The 19,564-nt window shown below is 44.9% G+C and overlaps 1 protein-coding gene across 5 annotated transcripts in view; it reads left to right on the plus strand.

Annotated features, from left to right (window-relative positions):
* LOC137539083 (solute carrier family 66 member 2-like) overlaps nt 1-19,020 on the plus strand; it is a 102,419-nt gene extending 83,399 nt beyond the window's left edge. For all 5 annotated transcript variants that reach the window (XM_068261555.1, XM_068261558.1, XM_068261557.1 and 2 more), the window contains 2 exons: nt 1,501-1,717; nt 18,219-19,020. In XM_068261555.1, coding sequence (XP_068117656.1) covers nt 1,501-1,717; nt 18,219-18,393 — 392 coding nt within the window. In that variant the 3' untranslated portion in view covers nt 18,394-19,020. The remainder of the gene's footprint in view (nt 1-1,500; nt 1,718-18,218) is intronic.
* The last annotated feature ends 544 nt before the right edge of the window (nt 19,021-19,564 follow it).

A 19,564-nucleotide genomic window follows, 5' to 3' on the forward strand; every position in this document is an offset into this window, starting at 1 on the left:
AACTAGGAAATAAATATGGTAGCCTCCATATCACTCTCACTTCAAGTATCCTTTTAAAGTGACCCCCGTATTGTTGTGTGGTTCTAATGTTATAACGCACCGCATAATGGGGATGCACCCTTAATGGGAGTGTGTCTCTAGCATTTCAATGAGAAATTGCTTTTAAAGTATACCTGTAGGGAAAAAAGTGCCCCAGAGGCTTCCGTTGTCCCCTCATCGTTCCAGCGCTGGGATGCCCCAAACCTCTTTGACAAGGGCGTGGCCATGCTCTAGTCCGCAAGCATAGGATGCTTTACGCCTGCACAGTAGCATGGATCTGCTCGGGCTCTGTGAAAAAAACAGTCTAAGCTGCGCCATCCTGCTGCGCAGGCGCAACGCACCTACACAGTGCTGCCATGGCTGTTAATGGACGGGAGTCTAACCACGAACTTCCACAGGGTCCCAGATCCAGGGAGCCCTCCCCCCTTTAGGTAGTAAGAGACCCCCCCCCCCCGTTTTGTAGCCAGAACCCCCCTATAGGTAGCCAGAGAGCACCCCCTTTAGGTAGCCAGAGAGCCCCCCTTAGGTAGCCAGAGATTCCCCCCATTAGATAGCCAGAGCCCCCCTTTAGGTAACCACAGAGTCCCCCCTTTTTGTGGCCAGGGAGACCCCCCATTTAGGTAGCCAGAGAGCCCCGCTGTTGGATAGGCAGAGAGGAGGAGGTGGGTGAGCGCATGCAGAATGCACAGTGAAAGTTGTCACTCACCTACCTTGATCCACGCGCCACAAGTCCTTCTTCCCACTTCTGGGCGCCCTGTATCATGGTAACAGCGTCCCCTGTGATGTCATCATTCCTGCTACTACACCCCCTCCCTCAACCCCCGCTGCTGCGTCCCGGACAAAGCTTTACCCGCCCCTAGAAACGGGCATGGGCCCATATTACCTGTCACCTGGAGGAGGACCTCTACCAAGGTAAGAATTTGTCCCATCATACCAATCTCACTGATCTCTCCTAAAAGAGCAACCGTATCCATGCATTGAACTTCATCCCAATCAGTAGCTGATTCCCCCTTTTACATGAGAAATCTTTTCCTTTTCTCAAACGGATCATCAGGGGGCGCTGTATGGCTGATATTGTGTTGAAACTCCTCCCACAGTGTGATGTTAGGACCATGGTGCTGACATCACACTGTGGGAGCCTTGTTGCATTGTGGTAAATAACAGCTGTTTCCAACTGCCAAAAAAGCAAGCAGCATCTCCTTCCAGTGACATCACCTGACAGCAGTAAAAATGTCACCAGGTGATAAATGTCAGAATGTAAATCAGGGAGAGGAAAGATTTTACAATGGGCAAACACTGACTAAATCATTTATACATAATTATTGTAAAAAATGAAGCACTTTTATTATGCCATTATTTTCACTGGAGTTCTTCTTTAAGTGTAATATTTCTTCTAGATATTGTAACCAGAGTTCTGTAATGACGCTGGGCCGTGTTCAGATTATCTGTGTTCTCTTACAGATTTCCAGCTAGCTCACTTCTGGAAATGGAGTCGCTTTGAGGACTACCTGCAGTTCTGCCTGTCGCTCACTATTGGTGGAGCACTCATCACCTACGTTCTCCTAGATGTCCCCATCTATGTGGAGGGAATCGGGCTGCTGGCTCTGATGACGGAGGCAGCCCTGGGACTCCCGCAGTTCCTGCAGAATGTGAGGAACCGATCCACACGAGGAATGAGGTAATGTGACAACGCCTGACTCCTCCTCTCTGGGTACAGATGATGGAGAACAGTATATGCAAAAAAAGAAAAGAAATCCCGCTGCACTCTACGGTCGAATAAAAGTCCAATTTTTATTGTGATATACACTCACCTGAAGGATTATTAGGAACTCCATACTAATACGGTGTTAGAACCCTTTCTCCTTCACAAATGCCTTAATTCTACGTGGCACTGATTGAACAAGGTGCTGAAAGCATTCTTTAGAAATGTTGGCCCATAGTGATAGGATAGCATCTTGCAGTTGATGGAGATTTGTGGGATGCACATCCAGGGCAAGAAGCTCCCGTTCCATCACATCCCAAAGATGCTCTATTGGGTTGAGAGCTGGTGACTGTGGCGGCCATTTTAGTACAGTGAACTTTGTCATGTTCAAGAAAGCAATTTGAAATGATTCCAGCTTTTATTATTATTAGTATTTATTGTATTGCCATTGTAAGTGCCAACATATTACGCAGCGCTGCACAATAGATAAATGGGGTAACATACAGGTAGAACATACGGAAACTCACAACAAAACAAGATCATGCAAATGATTTGATAACAATACAGTGTCATAGGTCAAGATAGAGACTGTTCGAGTCTACAAGAGGGGTGGTTGTCAGTAAGATTGCATAATCAAGTTGGAATCACTAGGGAGGAGAGCCCTGCCAGAGGCTTACAATCTAAAGGGTGGGGGTGGAGACAATAGGTGCATCTTTTGAGAGGGTGTCTAACAGAACATATTATGGTGCTGGTGTAGGGGAGTATGCGAGCATGAAGAGGTGAGTCTTGAGAGCTTGTTTGAAGGTATTAAAGGTGGGGGCGAGTCTATCGGCTGGTGGGAGCGAGTTCCAGAGAGTAGGGGCAGCTCTGGTGAAGTCCTGCAATCGTGCATGTGACTGAGTTTTGTGGCATGGTGTATTATCCTGCTGGAAGTAGCCATCAGAGGATGGGTACATGGTGGTCATGAAGGGATGGACATGGTCAGGAACAATGCTCAGGTAGCCCGTGGCATTTAAACGATGCCCAATTGGTACTAAGGGGCCTAAAGTGTGCCAAGAAAACATCCCCCACACCATTACACCACCACCAGCAGTCTGCACAGTAGTAACAAGGCATGATGGATCCATGTTCTCATTCTGTTTACGTTAAATTCTGACTATCGAGACTCATCAGACCAGGCAACATTTTTCCAGTCTTCAACTGTCCAATTTTGGTGAGCTCGTGCAAATTGTAGCCTCTTTTTCCTATTTGTAGTGGAGATGAGTGGTTCCCGGTGGTGTCTTCTGCTGTTGTAGCCCATCCGCCTTAAGGTTGTGCATGTTGTGGCTTCACAAATGCTTTTGCTGCATACCTCGGTTGTAACGAGTGGTTATTTCAGTCTACGTTGCTCTTCTATCAGCTTGAATCAGTCAGCCCATTTTCCTCTGACCTCTAGCATCCACAAGGCATTTTCGCCCACAGGACTGCCGCATACTGGATGTTTTTCCCCTTTCACACCATTCTTTGTAAACCCTAGAAATGGTTGTGTGTGAAAATGCCAGTAACTGAGCAGATTGTAAAATACTCAGACCGGCCCATCTGGCACCAACAACCATGCCACGCTCAAAATTGCTTAAATCACATTTCTTTCCCATTCTGACATTCAGTTTGGAGTTGATCAGGACCACACCCCTAAATGCATTGCAGCAACTGCCATGTGATTGGTTGATTAGATAATTGCATTAATAAGAAAGTGAACAGGTGTTCCTAATAATCCTTTATGTGGGTGTATATGGACACATGGAAAAGCTCCTCTTTATGATGTGACCAGGTTGATAATGGATCAGTATAGGACTATTGCATTCGTTGTTACTTACTTTTCCAGAACACCTAACAACTTTTTCGTAATGATCCCCGCAGTAGCTTGGCGTCTGAATGCCCCTCTGCGCCGCCGCTGGTTACCCTTGCAGTCCTGTAGGTGTCTGTGTTCTGGCAGATTTGTTGTTTTTTGGGCTGTGGAGGTTTCCCAGTAGATACGGGATGTTAATTCTCCCCTCCAGACACGATTAGGAAGAGCTATAGACAGAAATAATAAACATTACCGCCCCCGTGAACTGATTCACACCCGCCTGAGCCCATCCATTGTGTCAAAGGAAAACAGCCGCTGGGAAGACCGATGACATCGTTAGTTACCCTCTCGCTCCAGGCGGATCTCAGGCGTCGCATTTACCAGCACATCCGCCGCCCGCAGATCGGGGAGAGGCGCGGATCGCAGCCCATAAATATGAATATACAATCCATCCACAGCACACAATCTACTGGAAATCCCCGAATTGCCATACAGCCCACACATACATTACTTTCCTTTCTTTTATGAATTTAGTTTGTTTTCTTTTTTTTTTTTCACCACTTTCTCTGGAAACTCACATTAAAGAGACACTGAAGTGGAAAAAAAATTATGACATAATGATTTGTATGTGTAGTACAGCTAAGAAATAAAACATTAGGAGCAGAGACATAAGTCTAATTGTTTCCAGTACAGGAAGCGTTAAAGAGGAACTCCAGTGAAAATAATGTAGTAAAAAAAGTGCTTCATTTTTTACCATAATTATGTATAAATGATTTAGTCAGTGTTTGCTCATTGTAAAATCTTTCCTCTCCCCGATTTACATTCTGACATTTATTACATGGTGACATTTTTACTGTGGGCAGGTTATGTAGCTGCTCCTAGCTGTTTTGGCTGTTAGAGACAGCTGTAAACAGCTAATTCCTGTCTGTGAACATTGTTACATTGTGGCAGTTTGCCCAGAGTACCGCGGTACTCAGAGCTTCTTGTGGGAGGGGTTTCAGCACAAAATCAGTCATACAGCGCTCCCTGATGGTCTGTTTGTGAAAATCATTATATTTCTCATGTAAAAGGGGTTATCAGCTACTGATTGGGATAAAGTTCAATTCTAGGTTGGAGTTTCTCTTTAAAGTGGTCCCAAATTAAAAATATTTTCAGATATAAAATCTATTTTCTAAATTATAATAATAAATAGCAGCATTTTTTCAGCTGCATGATGACAAATATAAAATATTTTACATTTATTGGAGGAACCCCTCCCTTCCTTTCATATTGCCAGGACAGAATCCGGCGGACTGGTGGAGGAGATAAAAAACAAAACAAAGACAAAACACAGGCTGCTACTGATGATGTCACAGGGGAGGTGATCTCAGCTTGTGTGAGATTTCACATAGACGACGCCCCTGTGAGGGAGGGTAGCTGATGACAAACACACCCATGATCTAAAACCTCCTACTAAGCTCAGAAGTAATGGCTGCCACCTGTATAACCCTAGTTATGAAAAGAGAAGGGTGAAAAGCAGGCACTGAAATGCTCATAGGCTTGAAAGAGTGTTTATTTATTTTTGTATGTGTCATAGTGGTGCAATTAATATTTTGAATTAAAAAAATGTTTGGTTTGGGTCCGCTTTAAAAAACTCCGGTTATTATCTATGCCAAAGGGCCATTGAGCTCCACCACTTTAACCACTTCAGCCTTCAGTCGTTTTTCACCTTATGCATCCGATCAATTTTCACCTCCCATTCATTCGCCAATAACTTTATCACTAATTATCACAATGAATTGATCTATATCTAGTTTTTTTCCTGCCACCAATTAGGCTTTCTTTGAGTGGTACATTTTGCTAAGAATTATTTTTTCTAAATGCATTTTAACAGGAAAATTAAGAAAAAAGTCGAAAGAAATCATTATAGCTTTAAAATAATACATGCTACCATAATTAAAACCCACATGTTTTTTTTGCCCATTTGTCCCGGTTATTACACCATTTAAATTATGTCCTTATCACAATGTATGGCGCCAATATTTTATTTTATTTGAAAATAAAGGTGCATTTTCCAGTAACAGCATCCATCACTATTATTTACAAGCTTAAAATTGAAAAAATATTAGTAATATACCCTCTTGACATGCATATTAAAAAACTTCAGACCCTTAGGTAACTATTGATGTTTTATTTTTTTAAATTGTACTTTTTTTAGTTAAAAATTTTATTTGGGTATTTTTTGGGTTTGTGGAAGGTAAACAGTCAATTTCAAATGTAATTTATTGTGTTTGTGTGAAAGTAGTAGTTTTACTATTTGGCCTCAAGATGGCCACAGTCTTTTTTCTTTAAATTCCATCCTGTAAGCAAACACTCTCGCTTACAGGAAGTATAGGGAGAACATGATTTTTTTTTTTTTTTTTTGTTCAGAAAGACCGCAGGTTCTCATAGAAGCTGTCGGTCTGTCTAACAGGACTGAGATCAATTGATTTCCGTGCTAACGGACGGCAGCATGGGAGCGCGCGCACGCGGCAGCACGGCAGCAGCCTGTTGGATTTAATAGCAACGTCCAAAAGGCTAAAAGCTCTGTCTTCTGAAGTTTGTTATCTCAACTGTCATTCACTGTATTTTCTTTTTCTCTCCAGAGAACAGGTCAATAGTTCACTGGCCTGCTCTGTAAAAACATTTAAAATGCTGAGTAGTGTGTAAACTGCAAATATTACAGAATGATGCAATGTTATAAAAAAAAAAAAAAAACAACACTATATAACGGAAAATAAAAATATGAGAATATTTTCTTTGCTACTAATCTTCTAGTAATTAACCGTACTATACAACCAATTCATTATATCATAATTCTTTTTTTCACTTCAGTGTCTCTTTAACCTCCTTGGCGGTAACCCCGTGCGCCCCCCCCCCCCCCAGACCCCGTGCGCTGCCTGGCCAATCAGTGCCAGGCAGCGCTGAGGGGTGGTTCGGGACTCCCAATGACGTCCCGACGTCGGTGACGTCATCCCGCCCCATCGCCATGGCGACGGGGGAAGCCCTCCAGGAAATCCCGTTCTTTGAACGAGATTTCCTGATCGGAGATCGCCGAAGGCGATCGAAGCGGGCGGGGGGGGATGCCGCTGAGCAGTGGCTATCATGAAGCGAGCCCTGGGCTCGCTACATGATATAATAAAAAAAATAAAAAAACTGCTGCGCTCCCTCCTGGTGGATTTTTTTATACCGCCAAGAGGGTTAAAGAGTACCTAGATTGTAATTTTACAAAGCTTTAATGCAAAACTCTGTGTTTGAGCTGAAAGTATCGGCAGGTGCCAGAGGCAAGAACTCACCCGCTCACCCGTTTATCATTACAGGTCTGAAGTTCCCTGCCCCTCCATCGGCAAAACCGCCTGTGGCTGACCTCACCTGTGTCACCTTGGCCCACCCCCAGCTTTCCAGCTACTGCCTAATGGGTGACTGCGAGCGGGGGTGTTAGGGTTAGGCACTGGTAGAGGGAGGGTTCTGTGTGAGAGTAGGGTTAGGTTTAGTTGTAGTAAAATACTGGTAATATTTATCAGTGTTTTACTATGCTTACTACGTTACAGACCATATGTTGTGATTTTATTACTGTTATTTGAACACATGTATTATTCTATCTCAGATAAAGATGAAGAAACAATAAAAATATTGTTATACAGGACCGGATTTACCATAAGGCACTATAGGCATGTGCCTACAGGCGCCTGATGGTGGAAAGGCGGCTCTCCTCCCCTAGTGCCTCCCTCCTTCCTTATGCAGAGTCCTGATGAGAGTGTAAATGAGAGGTTACTCACCCTGCTCTCTGCATTCCACTGATGAGATCTCCCTTCAGTCAGAGGCACCTCTAGCTACTTAATACTGAGGGTACCTAATACTAAGGGGCACCTGTAGCTACCTATGATGGGCAAGGGAAGTAAGGGAGAAGTGACAGCTGGGACAGCCAGCACACCTGCGGGGCGGTTCGGTGGGGGGTTTGTAGATTCATGGAGGGCGGAGTCTAGGGTGCCAGGACATCTGTGCCTATAGGCTCCTGTGAGGTAAATCCGGGCCAGTTGTTATAGACAATATTTTAAAATTGTGTCTATACCCCGCCCCCTTTTTTCCTTATTTGATGTGCGCGGTGCACTTGGCTAGATCTGGTGGTGATACTGAGGGTGGTGCTGTACCTAACCTAGGCCTTTACTGAAAATACCGTTTTTGGGAGATTCCACTGACTATTAAAGGGAGGGTTCACAGAGAAATAAAAATACTAATCCACTTACCTGGGGCTTCCTCCAGCCCGTGGCAGGCGGGACGTGTCCTCGCCGCCGCTCCGGAGGCTCCCCGGTCTTCTCCAGTGGCTCACCCGACCTGGCCAGGCCGGCTTCCAGGTCGGGCTCTTGTGCGCACCAACGTGCGTCTCACGCCATCGTGCTGATGTCATCGGACGTCCTCAGTGATTCTGCGCCTGTGCAGTACAGTCCGTAGGACGTCCGATGACGTCAGCGCGACCGCGGGCTGGAGGAAGCACCAGGTAAGTGGATTAGTATTTTTTTTTTTTTTAATTTTCCTTTAAAGCAGTAAATACTATCAGCCATACTATGCCAGGGAAAAAACACTTATATAAGTAGCTAAATACTTGATCTACTTACATAACACATGTATTGTACTATCCACGTTTTGATTTCAGTGAATGTTATATAGTAAATAAAGAGAATTCTATTGCTGGTGGAAACCATGCCTTTTGCCCACAGTTTGAGGCTAAATCCTGGTGTCATTTCTGTCCTTAACTTTTTTTTTTCATTTTCTCCTCCAATCGCTGAGTCACCTCAGCCTTGCTTGTAAACACAAGTGAGCAGAGGATCATGTTTCAGACAGGCAGCTAGGCAGGGAAATAAATGGAAGAGGAGGAATATATTATAGCTAAAAAGAACCCCCAGCATGCTACTGTTTGGCACTGACTACTAAAGGGTCAGTGCTCCTAAAGTATGTGATAACTCCAAACCATAACAACAGAAAAAGTTTGGAAAGTTTTGAATGCAGGATTAGCATCTTTATCACTTAATACACTCAGACCAGTTGCTGTTGAAATTTGATTTTTATGGTGACAATCCCGCTTTAACAACTCGAAGATTGTACGTTCACCTCCTGACATTAGCGTATCAAAGCCGATGTATCGCTCTGGCCATTTTTATTCATTGTTGTGAAATCTGTGCGCAGCTCCAACAGCTACAGAAACTCCGCCGCGCTGCTAACAGACTCTGCAACCAAATCATTATTTTCAGATGACTTGGAAAGTCATTAATGATTTCTGGAGGGGAAAAGTACGCTGAATAAACACAATCCCATTAAAATCGCTTTGATTTAAGGCTGGCTGTGAAGGAGCTGGTCTGCGGAGAGGCACAGCACGCTTCTCGTAGGCTGGGAGATGCCCTGACGTTAATGTTTTATGCATGATAAAGGGGGATTCGAGGTAATGGGTTCATCACTGATAATGTGGAGGGTTCGCAGGAAGGTGAATATTCTGCCTGGTTACTGCGGCCAGTGAAAAGGTAACTGTATTCTTACACCTGAAAGCCTGAAATGTGCTCTCTGATCAGTAGTGGAAACTTATTATCATTCTTCCACCTATAAGTAGACACAAAATAGCATAGTCCATGGTTGGAAAAGGCCCCGGCCACTTAAAGCACACTTGAAGTGAAAGGGTTAGGAAGGCTGCCATATTGATTTCCTTTTAAACAATGCCAGTTACTCTGTAAAGTGCAGCAGAAGATGTCAGTGCTATATAAATACATAATAATAATATGGTAGGACATTAGACTATGACTATGGTAGGATTAGAGTGTGAGCTCCTCTGAGGACAGTCAGTGACATGACTATGCATTCTGTAATGTGCTGCAGGAGATGTCAGTGCTATATAAATACATAATAATAATATGGTAGGACATTACACTATGACTATGGTAGGATTAGATTGTGAGCTCCCCTGAGGACAGTCAGTGACATGACTATGTACTCTGTACAGTGCTGCAGAAGAGGTCAGTGCTATATAAATACATAATAATAATATGGTAGGACATTAGACTATGACTATGGTAGGATTAGATTGTGAGCTCCTCTGAGGATAGTCAGTGACATGACTATGTACTCTGTAATGTGCTGCAGGAGATGTCAGTGCTATATATACATAATAATAATATGGTAGGACATTAGACTATGACTATGGTAGGATTAGATTGTGAGCTTCTCTGAGGACAGTCAGTGACATGACTATGTACTCTGTAATGTGCTGCAGAAGATGTCAGTGCTATATAAATACATAATAATAATATGGTAGGACATGAGACTATAACTATGGTAAGATTAGATTGTGAGCTCCTCTGAGGACAGTCAGTGACATGACTATGTACTCTGTAAAGTGCTGCAGGAGATATCAGTGCTATATAAATACATAATAATAATATGGTAGGACATTAGGCTATGACTATGGTAGGATTAGATAGTGAGATCCTCTGAGGACAGTCAGTGACATGACTATGTACTCTGTAATGTGCTGCAGAAGATGTCAGTGCTATATAAATACATAATAATAATATGGTAGGACATGAGACTATGACTATGGTAGGATTAGATTGTGAGCTCCTCTGAGGACAGTCAGTGACATGACTATGTACTCTGTAATGTGCTGCAGGAGATGTCAGTGCTATATAAATACATAATAATAATGGTAGGATTAGAGTGTAAGCTCCTCTGAGGGCAGTCAGTGACATGACTATGTACTCTGTACAGTGCTGCAGAAGAGGTCAGTGCTATATAAATACATAATAATAATATGGTAGGACATGAGACTATGACTATGGTAGGATTAGAGTGTGAGCTCCTCTGAGGACAGTCAGTGACATGACTATGTACTTTGTAAAGTGCTGCAGGAGATGTCAGTGCTATATAAATACATACTAATAATATGGAAGGACATTAGACTATGACTATGGTAGGATTAGAGTGTGAGCTCCTCTGAGGACAGTCAGTGATATGGCTATGTACTCTGTAATGTGCTGCAGGAGATGTCAGTGCTATATAAATACATAATAATATGGTAGGACATTAGACTATGACTATGGTAGGATTAGATTGTGAGCTCCTCTGAGGACAGTCAGTGACATGACTTTGTACTCTGTACAGTGCTGCAGAGGATGTCAGTGCTATATAAATACATAATAATAATAATAATAATTATAATATAATATTATGGTAGGACATTAGTCTATGACTAAAGTAGTATTAGATTGTGAGCTCCTCTGCAGGGCCGGGCCGAGGCAGAGGCGAGAGAGGCTCCAGCCTCAGGGCGCAGTGTAGGAGGGGGCGCACAACTCACTCAGCTATCATTCCCCTATTGTATTTGAAGTAAACAGAAATAATAAAAGGGCATACAGGGCAGTGACTGCAAGCCAGATAACTAGAGATTAAGTTGTTGGAGGGGTTGCGGTCCCTGGGGCACCTCTTACTCTAATAGCAATCAGTGTGTGACGGCTGGGGTGGGAGGGATGGAGGGGCGCACTTTGGTGTCTCAGCCTTGGGTGCTGGAGGACCTTGTCCCGGCTCTGCTCCTCTGAGGAAAGTCAGTAACATGACTATGTACTCTGTAAAGTGCTGCAGCAGATGTCAGCACTATATAAATACATAATAATAATATGGTAGGATATTAGATTATACAGTGGGTTGCAAAAGTATTCGGCCCCCTTGAAGTTTTCCACATTTTGTCACATTACTGCCACAAACATGCATCAATGTTATTGGAATTCCACGTGAAAGACCAATACAACATGGGCGTCCGCAGAAAATTTTCCAGGGGGGGGCAAAAAGTGGGGAGTTAAAAATTTGGGCTGGTGTTGTGTGAAATGGAGCTACGTAGCGCCGCGCCGAAAAATGGGTGTGGTCATGAACCAGAATGTGGGTGTGGTCGTGGGTGGAGACAAGTTTACATGAACTAAGCAATGGTGGGACATTAGATTAGGACAGTGGTGGCGAACCTTTTGGAGGTCGAGTGTCCAAACTGCAAAGTCACTTTACTATCACAAAGTGCCAACAGCAATTTAAACTAAATACAAACGTTTTAACTCATACATGAACATTATGGAAAATTAAGTTGAAAATAAACTGTGAAGATAAACAATTTCATCCATCGTACTCCTGAAAAAAATTATTCATTTTTTTTAGAACCTCCCAGTTTCATTTTCTGTTTTAAAAAGCAGAAAAAGTAGGTTTAATGCTATTGTCTCATATGATGATGATTCAGCTTTTTCCATAGTCTCGCAGTTAGCAATCATGTGACCCCCAACAAGACAAATTCAGCAATCATGAGGCCCCCCCCATCAAGACAAATTCAGCAATCATGAGGCCCCCAACATGACCAACTCAGCAATCATGAGGCCCAGAACAAGACAAATTCAGCAATCATGAGGCCCACAACAAGACAAATTCAGCAATCATGAGGCCCCCAACAAGACAAATTCAGCAATCTTGAGGCCCCCAACAAATCATGAGGCCCCCAACAAGACAAAGTCAGTAACCATGAGGCCCGCAACAAGACAAATTCAGCAGTCATGAGGCACATAAATAGACAGCTTTTCACATAAATAGGCAGAATGCCCCCTTAATATGTAGACACCTCTCACCTGGCAGCAGTTCCCCAAAATACACTCAATCTGACAGCAGTGGTTCCCCAAAAATAGGTAGCCCCAGGTCTATAGGTGTCCCCAGAATAGGTGGCCAGCAGTATAGATGTCCCCAGAACTGGTAGCCAGGGGTAGAGATGTCCCCAGAACAGGTAGCCAGGGGTATATGTGCCCAGTATATGTAGGCAAGGGTATATGTCCCAGTATATGTAGGCAGGGGGTATATGTCCCAGTATATGTAGCCAGGGGGATATGTCCCAGTATATGTAGGCAGGGGTATATGTCCCAGTATATGTAGCCAGGGGTATATGTCCCAGTATATGTAGGCGGGGGTATATGTCCCAGTATATGTAGGCAAGGGGTATATGTCCCAGTATATGTAGGCAGGTGTATATGTCCCAGTATATGTAGGCAGGGGTATATGTCCCAGTATATGTAGGCAGGGGTATATGTCCCAGTATATGTAGGCAGGGGTATATGTCCCAGACAGTATATGTAGGCAGGGGTATATGTAGGCAGGGGTATATGTCCCAGTATATGTAGGCAGGGGTATATGTCCCAGACAGTATATGTAGGCAGGGGTATATGTCCCAGACAGTATACGTAGGCAGGGGTATATGTCCCAGACAGTATATGTAGGCAGGGGTATATGTCCCAGTATATGTAGGCAGGGGTATATGTCCCAGTATATGTAGGCAGGGGTATATGTCCCAGTACATGTAGGCAGGGGTATATGTCCCAGACAGTATATGTAGGCAGGGGTATATGTAGGCAGGGGTATATGTCCCAGTATATGTAGGCAGGGGTATATGTCCCAGACAGTATATGTAGGCAGGGGTATATGTCCCAGACAGTATATGTAGGCAGGGGTATATGTCCCAGACAGTATATGTAGGCAGGGGTATATGTCCCAGACAGTATATGTAGGCAGGGGTATATGTCCCAGTATATGTAGGCAGGGGTATATGTCCCAGTATATGTAGGCAGGGGTATATGTCCCGGTATATGTAGCCAGGGGGATATGTCCCCAGAAAAAGTGGCCATGTGTGCAGGAGGAGGGGAGCAGCGGAGAGAAGAGGGAGAGCTATGGGCACTCACCTTAGGGGGCTCTCCCTCCCTCTCTCGCTCTCCCCTCCGGAGTCCGGAATGAAGTGTGCAGCGGCTGGCAGCGGTGGGCGGAACTTACCTCCTCTCGTCGCACGCGCCGGATGGATTAGCCGCTACTCTGGCCTGATCCAGACCAGAGTGCGGCACCAGAACTTCCGGCGCAGGAGCGAGAGGAGGTAAGTTCCGCCCACCGCTGCCAGCCGCTGCACACTTCAATCCGGAGGGGACAGCGAGGGAGAGAGAGACCCCTAAGGTGAGGGAAGGGGGGGGAGACGTCCGCCCTTCCCCACTGTGCCCATAGCGCTCTCTCTCTTCTCTGCGTGTTCCCCTCCTGCTGGCTGCACGGGCACGCGGCCAGGGGGGGGCAGCGGGCGGCCAGGCTCGGGCAGATGCCCGGTTTTGCCATATGTGCGGACGCCCATGCAATACAAAGTGGTGTACATGTGAGAAGTGGAACAAAAATCATACATGATTCCAAACATTTTTTACAAATAAATAGCTGCAAAGTGGGGTGTGCGTAATTATTTGGCCCCCTGAGTCAATACTTTGTAGAACCACCTTTTGTTGCAATTACAGCTGCCAGTCTTTTAGGGTATGTCTCTACCAGCTTTGCACATCTAGAGACTGAAATCCTTGCCCATTCTTCTTTGCAAAACAGCTCCAGCTCAGTCAGATTAGATGGACAGCGTTTGTGAACAGCAGTTTTCAGATCTTGCCACAGATTCTCAATTGGATTTTGTAACGATCGGTGTAACACAGAGAGAATCTGATTATTGGTGATCTGCAGTATCACCGATAATCAGATATATCACTAACGTCTGGATACCTGAGTAATATGAGTGTTTGGTGCAACAGTAATACTTTTAGGAGAATACCTGGGGAACAGGTATCAGGGCAGTAGGCAATACTGTCCTGCAGAACAAGTACCTTCCAGTAACCTGGGACTCTCCCGCAGGGAGGAGCCAGGCTAGGGGTAGGAAGGACCAGAGAGTGAGTGACACCAATAGAAGGATGTCACTGACTGATCTGTGAACTATCTCGTAACTGAGAAGATAGTTCTCGAGGTCGGGCAAGCCAGGTCGGCAACACACGGACAGATAAAGTACAAAGACAGGAGGCTGATTCGGTAATCCTAAGGCACGCAGGGTTTGGCAACAGAGTATCAGATATAGCGAGGTACCGAATCAGTGATCAGAAGAGTGGTCAGGAAAGCAGAAAGTCATAACAGATAATAAACAATGCCTAGTCTTGGGTGTGAGCTCCGTGATCATCAACACCCTGGAACTAGTCTGATATATAACAGAATGGTAACACAAGTCCCTAGTCTTGGGTGTTAGGTCCTTGATCATCAACACCCTGGAACTAGTCTGAAGTATAACAGAATGGTAATACAGATTCCTAGACTTGGGTGTGAGGTCCTTGATCATCAACACCCTGGAACTAGTCTGAAGTATAACAGAATGGTAATACAAGTCCCTAGGCTTAGGTGTGAGGTCCGTGATCATCAACACCCTGGAACTAGTCTAAAGTATAACAGAATAACAACACAGATTCTGACAAAAGGTCTGAGTGCCTCCACGTAGTGATCGCAACGGCAGACAACCAGTGAATGACCAGCACCCAGTATATATAGTATAGCGCTATCCAGCGCCTCCCCTAAGTGCTGGACCAATGGGAACTGGTTGCAACGTCAGCTGACCGGCTTGGTCAGCTGACTCCCTTCTGGCTGTCATAAAAGTTCTGCCTCTCAGCGTGCGCGCGCGCGTCCTTCTGAACCTGTGTGAACTATCAGTCCCAGCCACACCAGACATGTGTTGTGTACCACCCGCCGCACTGGACGCGGAACCAGTCACACCGCTATCAGAGCATGCGGCAGTTTCTCCGCGTTTAGCCATACTATCAGATGTAGGCCCATGCTTGCAAACCGCCGCGTTGGACGCGGAATCAGCCGCCTTGTTCTGAGCACACGCGGCGGCTTTTCCGCGTTTTCTCACAAATTTAGATTTGGACTTTGACTGGGCCATTCTAACACATAGATATATTTTGTTTTAAACCGTTCCATTGTTGCCCTGGCTTTATATTTAGGGTCATTGTCCTGCTGGAAGGTGAACCTCCGCCCCAGTCTCAAGTCTTTTGCAGTCTCCAAGAGGTTTTCTTCCAAGTTTGCCCTGTATTTGGCTCCATCCATCTTCCCATCAACTCTGACCAGCTTCCCTGTCCCTGCTGAAGAGAAGCACCCCCAGAGCATGATACTGCCACCACCATATTTGACAGTGGGGATGGTGTGTTCAGAGTGATGTGCAGTGTTAGTTTTCCGCCACACATAGCGTTTTGGCCAAAAAGTTCCATTTTGGTCTCATCTGACCAGAGCACCTTCTTCCACATGGTTGCTGTGTCCCCCACATGGCTTGTGGCAAACTGCAAAAGGGACTTCTTATGCTTTCTGTTAACAATGCCTTTCTTCTTGCCACTCTTTCATAAAGGCCAACTTTGTGCAGTGCATGACTAATAGTTGTCCTATGGACAGAGTCTCCCACCTGAGCTGTAGATCTCTGCAGCTCGTCCAGAGTCACCATGGGCCTCTTGACTGCATTTATGATCAGCGCTCTCCTTGTTTGGCTTGTGAGTTTAGGTGGATGGCCTTGTCTTGGTAGGTTTACAGTTGTGCCATACTATTTCCATTTCTGAATGATCACTTGAACAGTGCTCCGTGGGATGTTCAAGGCTTTGGAAATCTTTTTGTAGCCTAAGCCTGCTTTAACCTCCCTGGCGTTCTATTAAAGTTCGCCAGGGGGCAGCCCAGTGCTATTGTTTAATTTTTTTTTTCAATCATGTAGCTAGCCTAGCGCTAGCTACATGATGCCCCCCTCCCTTCCGCATCCCTCCCACCCCTCCGATCGCCGCCGGCACTGTAAGCCATAAGGAAATCCCGTTCTGAGACGGGATTTCCTTTAGGGCTTCCCCCGTCGCCATGGCGACGCACGTCGTGACGTCATTGACGTCGTGACGTCACAGGGAGACCCGATCCACCCCTCAGCGCTGCCTGGCACTGATTGGCCAGGCAGCGCACGGGGTCTCGCCTGGGGGGGCCCTGCATCGCGGCGGGCGGCGGCGGAGGCGGCGATCAGGTGAGACACGCAGCAAGCAAATTGCTTGCTGCGTCTTTAAAAAAAAATTATTCAAATCGGCCCAGCGGGGCCTGAGCGGCGACCTCCGGCGGTAATGGACGTATTAAGTCGTCCATACCGCTAAGGAGGTTAAATTTCTCAATAACTTGATCCCTGACCTGTCTTGTGTGTTCTTTGGACTTCGCGGTGTTGTTGCTCCCAATATTCTCTTAGACAACCTCTGAGGCCCTCACAGAGCAGCTGTATTTGTACTGACATTAGATTACACACAGGTGCACTCTCTTTAGTCATTAGCACTCATCAGGCAATGTCTATAGGCAACTGACTGCACTCAGACCAAAGGGGGCCGAATAATTATGTACACACCTCTTTGCAGTTATTTATTTGTAAAAAATGTTTGGAATGATGTATGATTTTCGTTCCACTTCTCACGTGTACACCACTTTGTATTGGTCTTTCATGTGGAATTCCAATAAAATTGATTCATGTTTGCGGCAGTAATATGACAAAATGTGGAAAACTTCAAGGGGGCCGAATACTTTTGCAACCCACTGTAACTATGATAAATATTACAGTGTGAGCTTCTCTAAGGACAGTCAGTGACATGCTGCGGGGCATATCGGTGCTATATAAATACATATTAATAGTGGCGTCTTTAAGCAGAAGGTTTTGTGGCTCATGCCCTGAATCTCTGTCACTGTGCCCCCATCCTCAGCACCTTGGCCCTGGCTGATGCTGCTGTGCACCAGGCTATGCTGCCTCTTGGTGTACGGCTGCGTATGAATATTGTGGCTTGGCCCAGGGTCGGCCTGACGCTTTGGTAAAACAGGGGTGTGTGCTAAGAACTGGGGGCTGCCTGACACTTGGGATGAATGCATTTCGAGGGGCAGGGGGCTCTCTGACACTGAAAAAACTGGGATACATTTTCAAGGGGAAAATCTGCTTATTTATGTTAATCAAGGGAAATATGCTGCAGATGTATGTTGTTTTTTTTAAAGGGCGCACTCATTTCTGGTTACTTCCGTGCTTACTTCACAATTATTATTATTATTTTATAACTACTACTGTACAGAGTAGGAAACAAACATAGGCTACATAATAGTACAGACATTACCATACACAATTTGTAGGCGTCGGTACATTATACACAATAGGCAGACATAGTAATTACAGTGACAAATGTATCACGATGAATAAAATGTATAGCAAATTCCAAGATACAAATGGGATAGAGCCCTGCCCTTGTGAGCTTACAATCTAAAGAAATAGGAAGGAAACAAGAAGTGGGGTAGTAAACAGTAGGCATACCTAGAGGCTGTCTGTTTTTAGGTTATATTTAATAAGGAGTACAACTTGGCCAGAGGCTGAAGGGGAATGGCCTGAGTGTATGCTTGTCAGATAAAGTGAGTGTTGCTTATCAATTTCAAAGGTTGGAGAGTGACAGATACATTTTGGGAGGGGATTCCAGAGGAGGGGTGAAGCATGTGAGAAATCTTGTATACATGAATACGAGGAGGTGATTTTAGAGGAGGACGGAGGAAGGTTGTGTGCAGGGCAGTGATTGCGGTTGGGGTGGTATCGTATGTGGAAACTAGTAGTGAGGAGATGTACCGCACCCACTTTTTCAGCAGTGTCAAATAACGTCAAATCATCTGGGATACTAGTTACACCCCATCATATTCTTAATAATAATACTAATAATAATAATACACTTTGCCACCTCTGTAATCTGGCCATCTCTCTCTCTCTCCACACAGTGTGAAGATGGTTCTGCTGTGGATGCTGGGTGACTGCTACAAGACCGCCTACTTCATCATAAAGGGGACCCCCGCCCAGTTCTGGCTGTGTGGCTCCCTCCAGATTGGACTCGATGTGGCCATTCTTCTCCAGGTCTATTACTACAACCAGAAGACTCACTCCAAATTTGGCTGAGCACTCAGCCAATCACAAGAGGTCAATAAAAAGATGTCTTATCCTGCAACGTGGGACTATTAATTCAGAATCGGTGAGGGAACGGCAGACTTGGCTTCTGGGGTTGTTGGGGAACTACAAGTCTCAGCAGAAGCCTCAGGCAGCTAAAGGCGCCCAGGCTGCCCATACTTGAACTTTATGTGACTCTGAATCGCTGATAGAAAGAAAGAAATGTATGCATTATATTTATACAGCCAGTACTGACCAGGGCCGCATCAGCCATGTGGCAACCTAGGTGGGTGCCTAGGGTCTGGCCAACACTCCTGAGACACATGACCCAAGATCATAGCATTAATGTACGGATGGGAAGAACTGGATCTTATTCCATTCATTCTGCTTATTACAGAGGAACCTATAGTGAAAAATCAGCAGTATTACTACATACCACTTACATCAAACCTGGGCAACAAAGATTTACAATTTCTGTAACTGGTTTATAATTTTTGCTACGGTTTCTTTGCTATGACTGCATAAGTGTAGAACACTATTGATTGGAATATGTTACAATGCAATGTTTGCAAAGTTTTGTATGTTTACAAATTTCAATAATACTTTTTGTCGGGGAAAAAAAAACCCTTGGGCCACAGAAATGAAACTTTATTTATTATTTATTTATTTTTTGTATTTATAAAGCGACAACATATTACGCAGCGCTGATTAACTTTAACTTGAAACTTTAAAGCATTCTGTGAGGGGGAATAGAAACACTTTGAGTACAGGTAGTTCCCACCTTACGAACGCCCGTGTTCAGGCAAACAGACAAAGCAATAGTGTGGCGGCCTGACAGCCGTTTGGCGAGTGACGGTAGCGAAACAGCTGTCAGGCCGCCACACTAATGGTTTGTCTGTTTGCCTGTGGAATGAAATAAAGTGGATTTAGCTTTGCAACTTATCTGGTGCCCGGATTTTCTCCTTCTCTTTACAAGTATTGGACTGTTTGTTCTATCCGGAGGCACAGTAAGTTATCCAAACCCCTTGAGGTAGCCTGGATGCATCTAGTGCCAATCTCTTTTACCTCTACACATACGATGAAACCGGGACCAAGGATTAAACATCATCCCAATCAGTAGCTGATACCCCCTTTCCCCTGAGAAATCTTTTCCTTTTCACAAACGGATCATCAGGGGGCTCGG

Source organism: Hyperolius riggenbachi, chromosome 11, assembly GCF_040937935.1.
Source record: "Hyperolius riggenbachi isolate aHypRig1 chromosome 11, aHypRig1.pri, whole genome shotgun sequence".
Lineage (NCBI taxonomy): Eukaryota > Metazoa > Chordata > Amphibia > Anura > Hyperoliidae > Hyperolius > Hyperolius riggenbachi.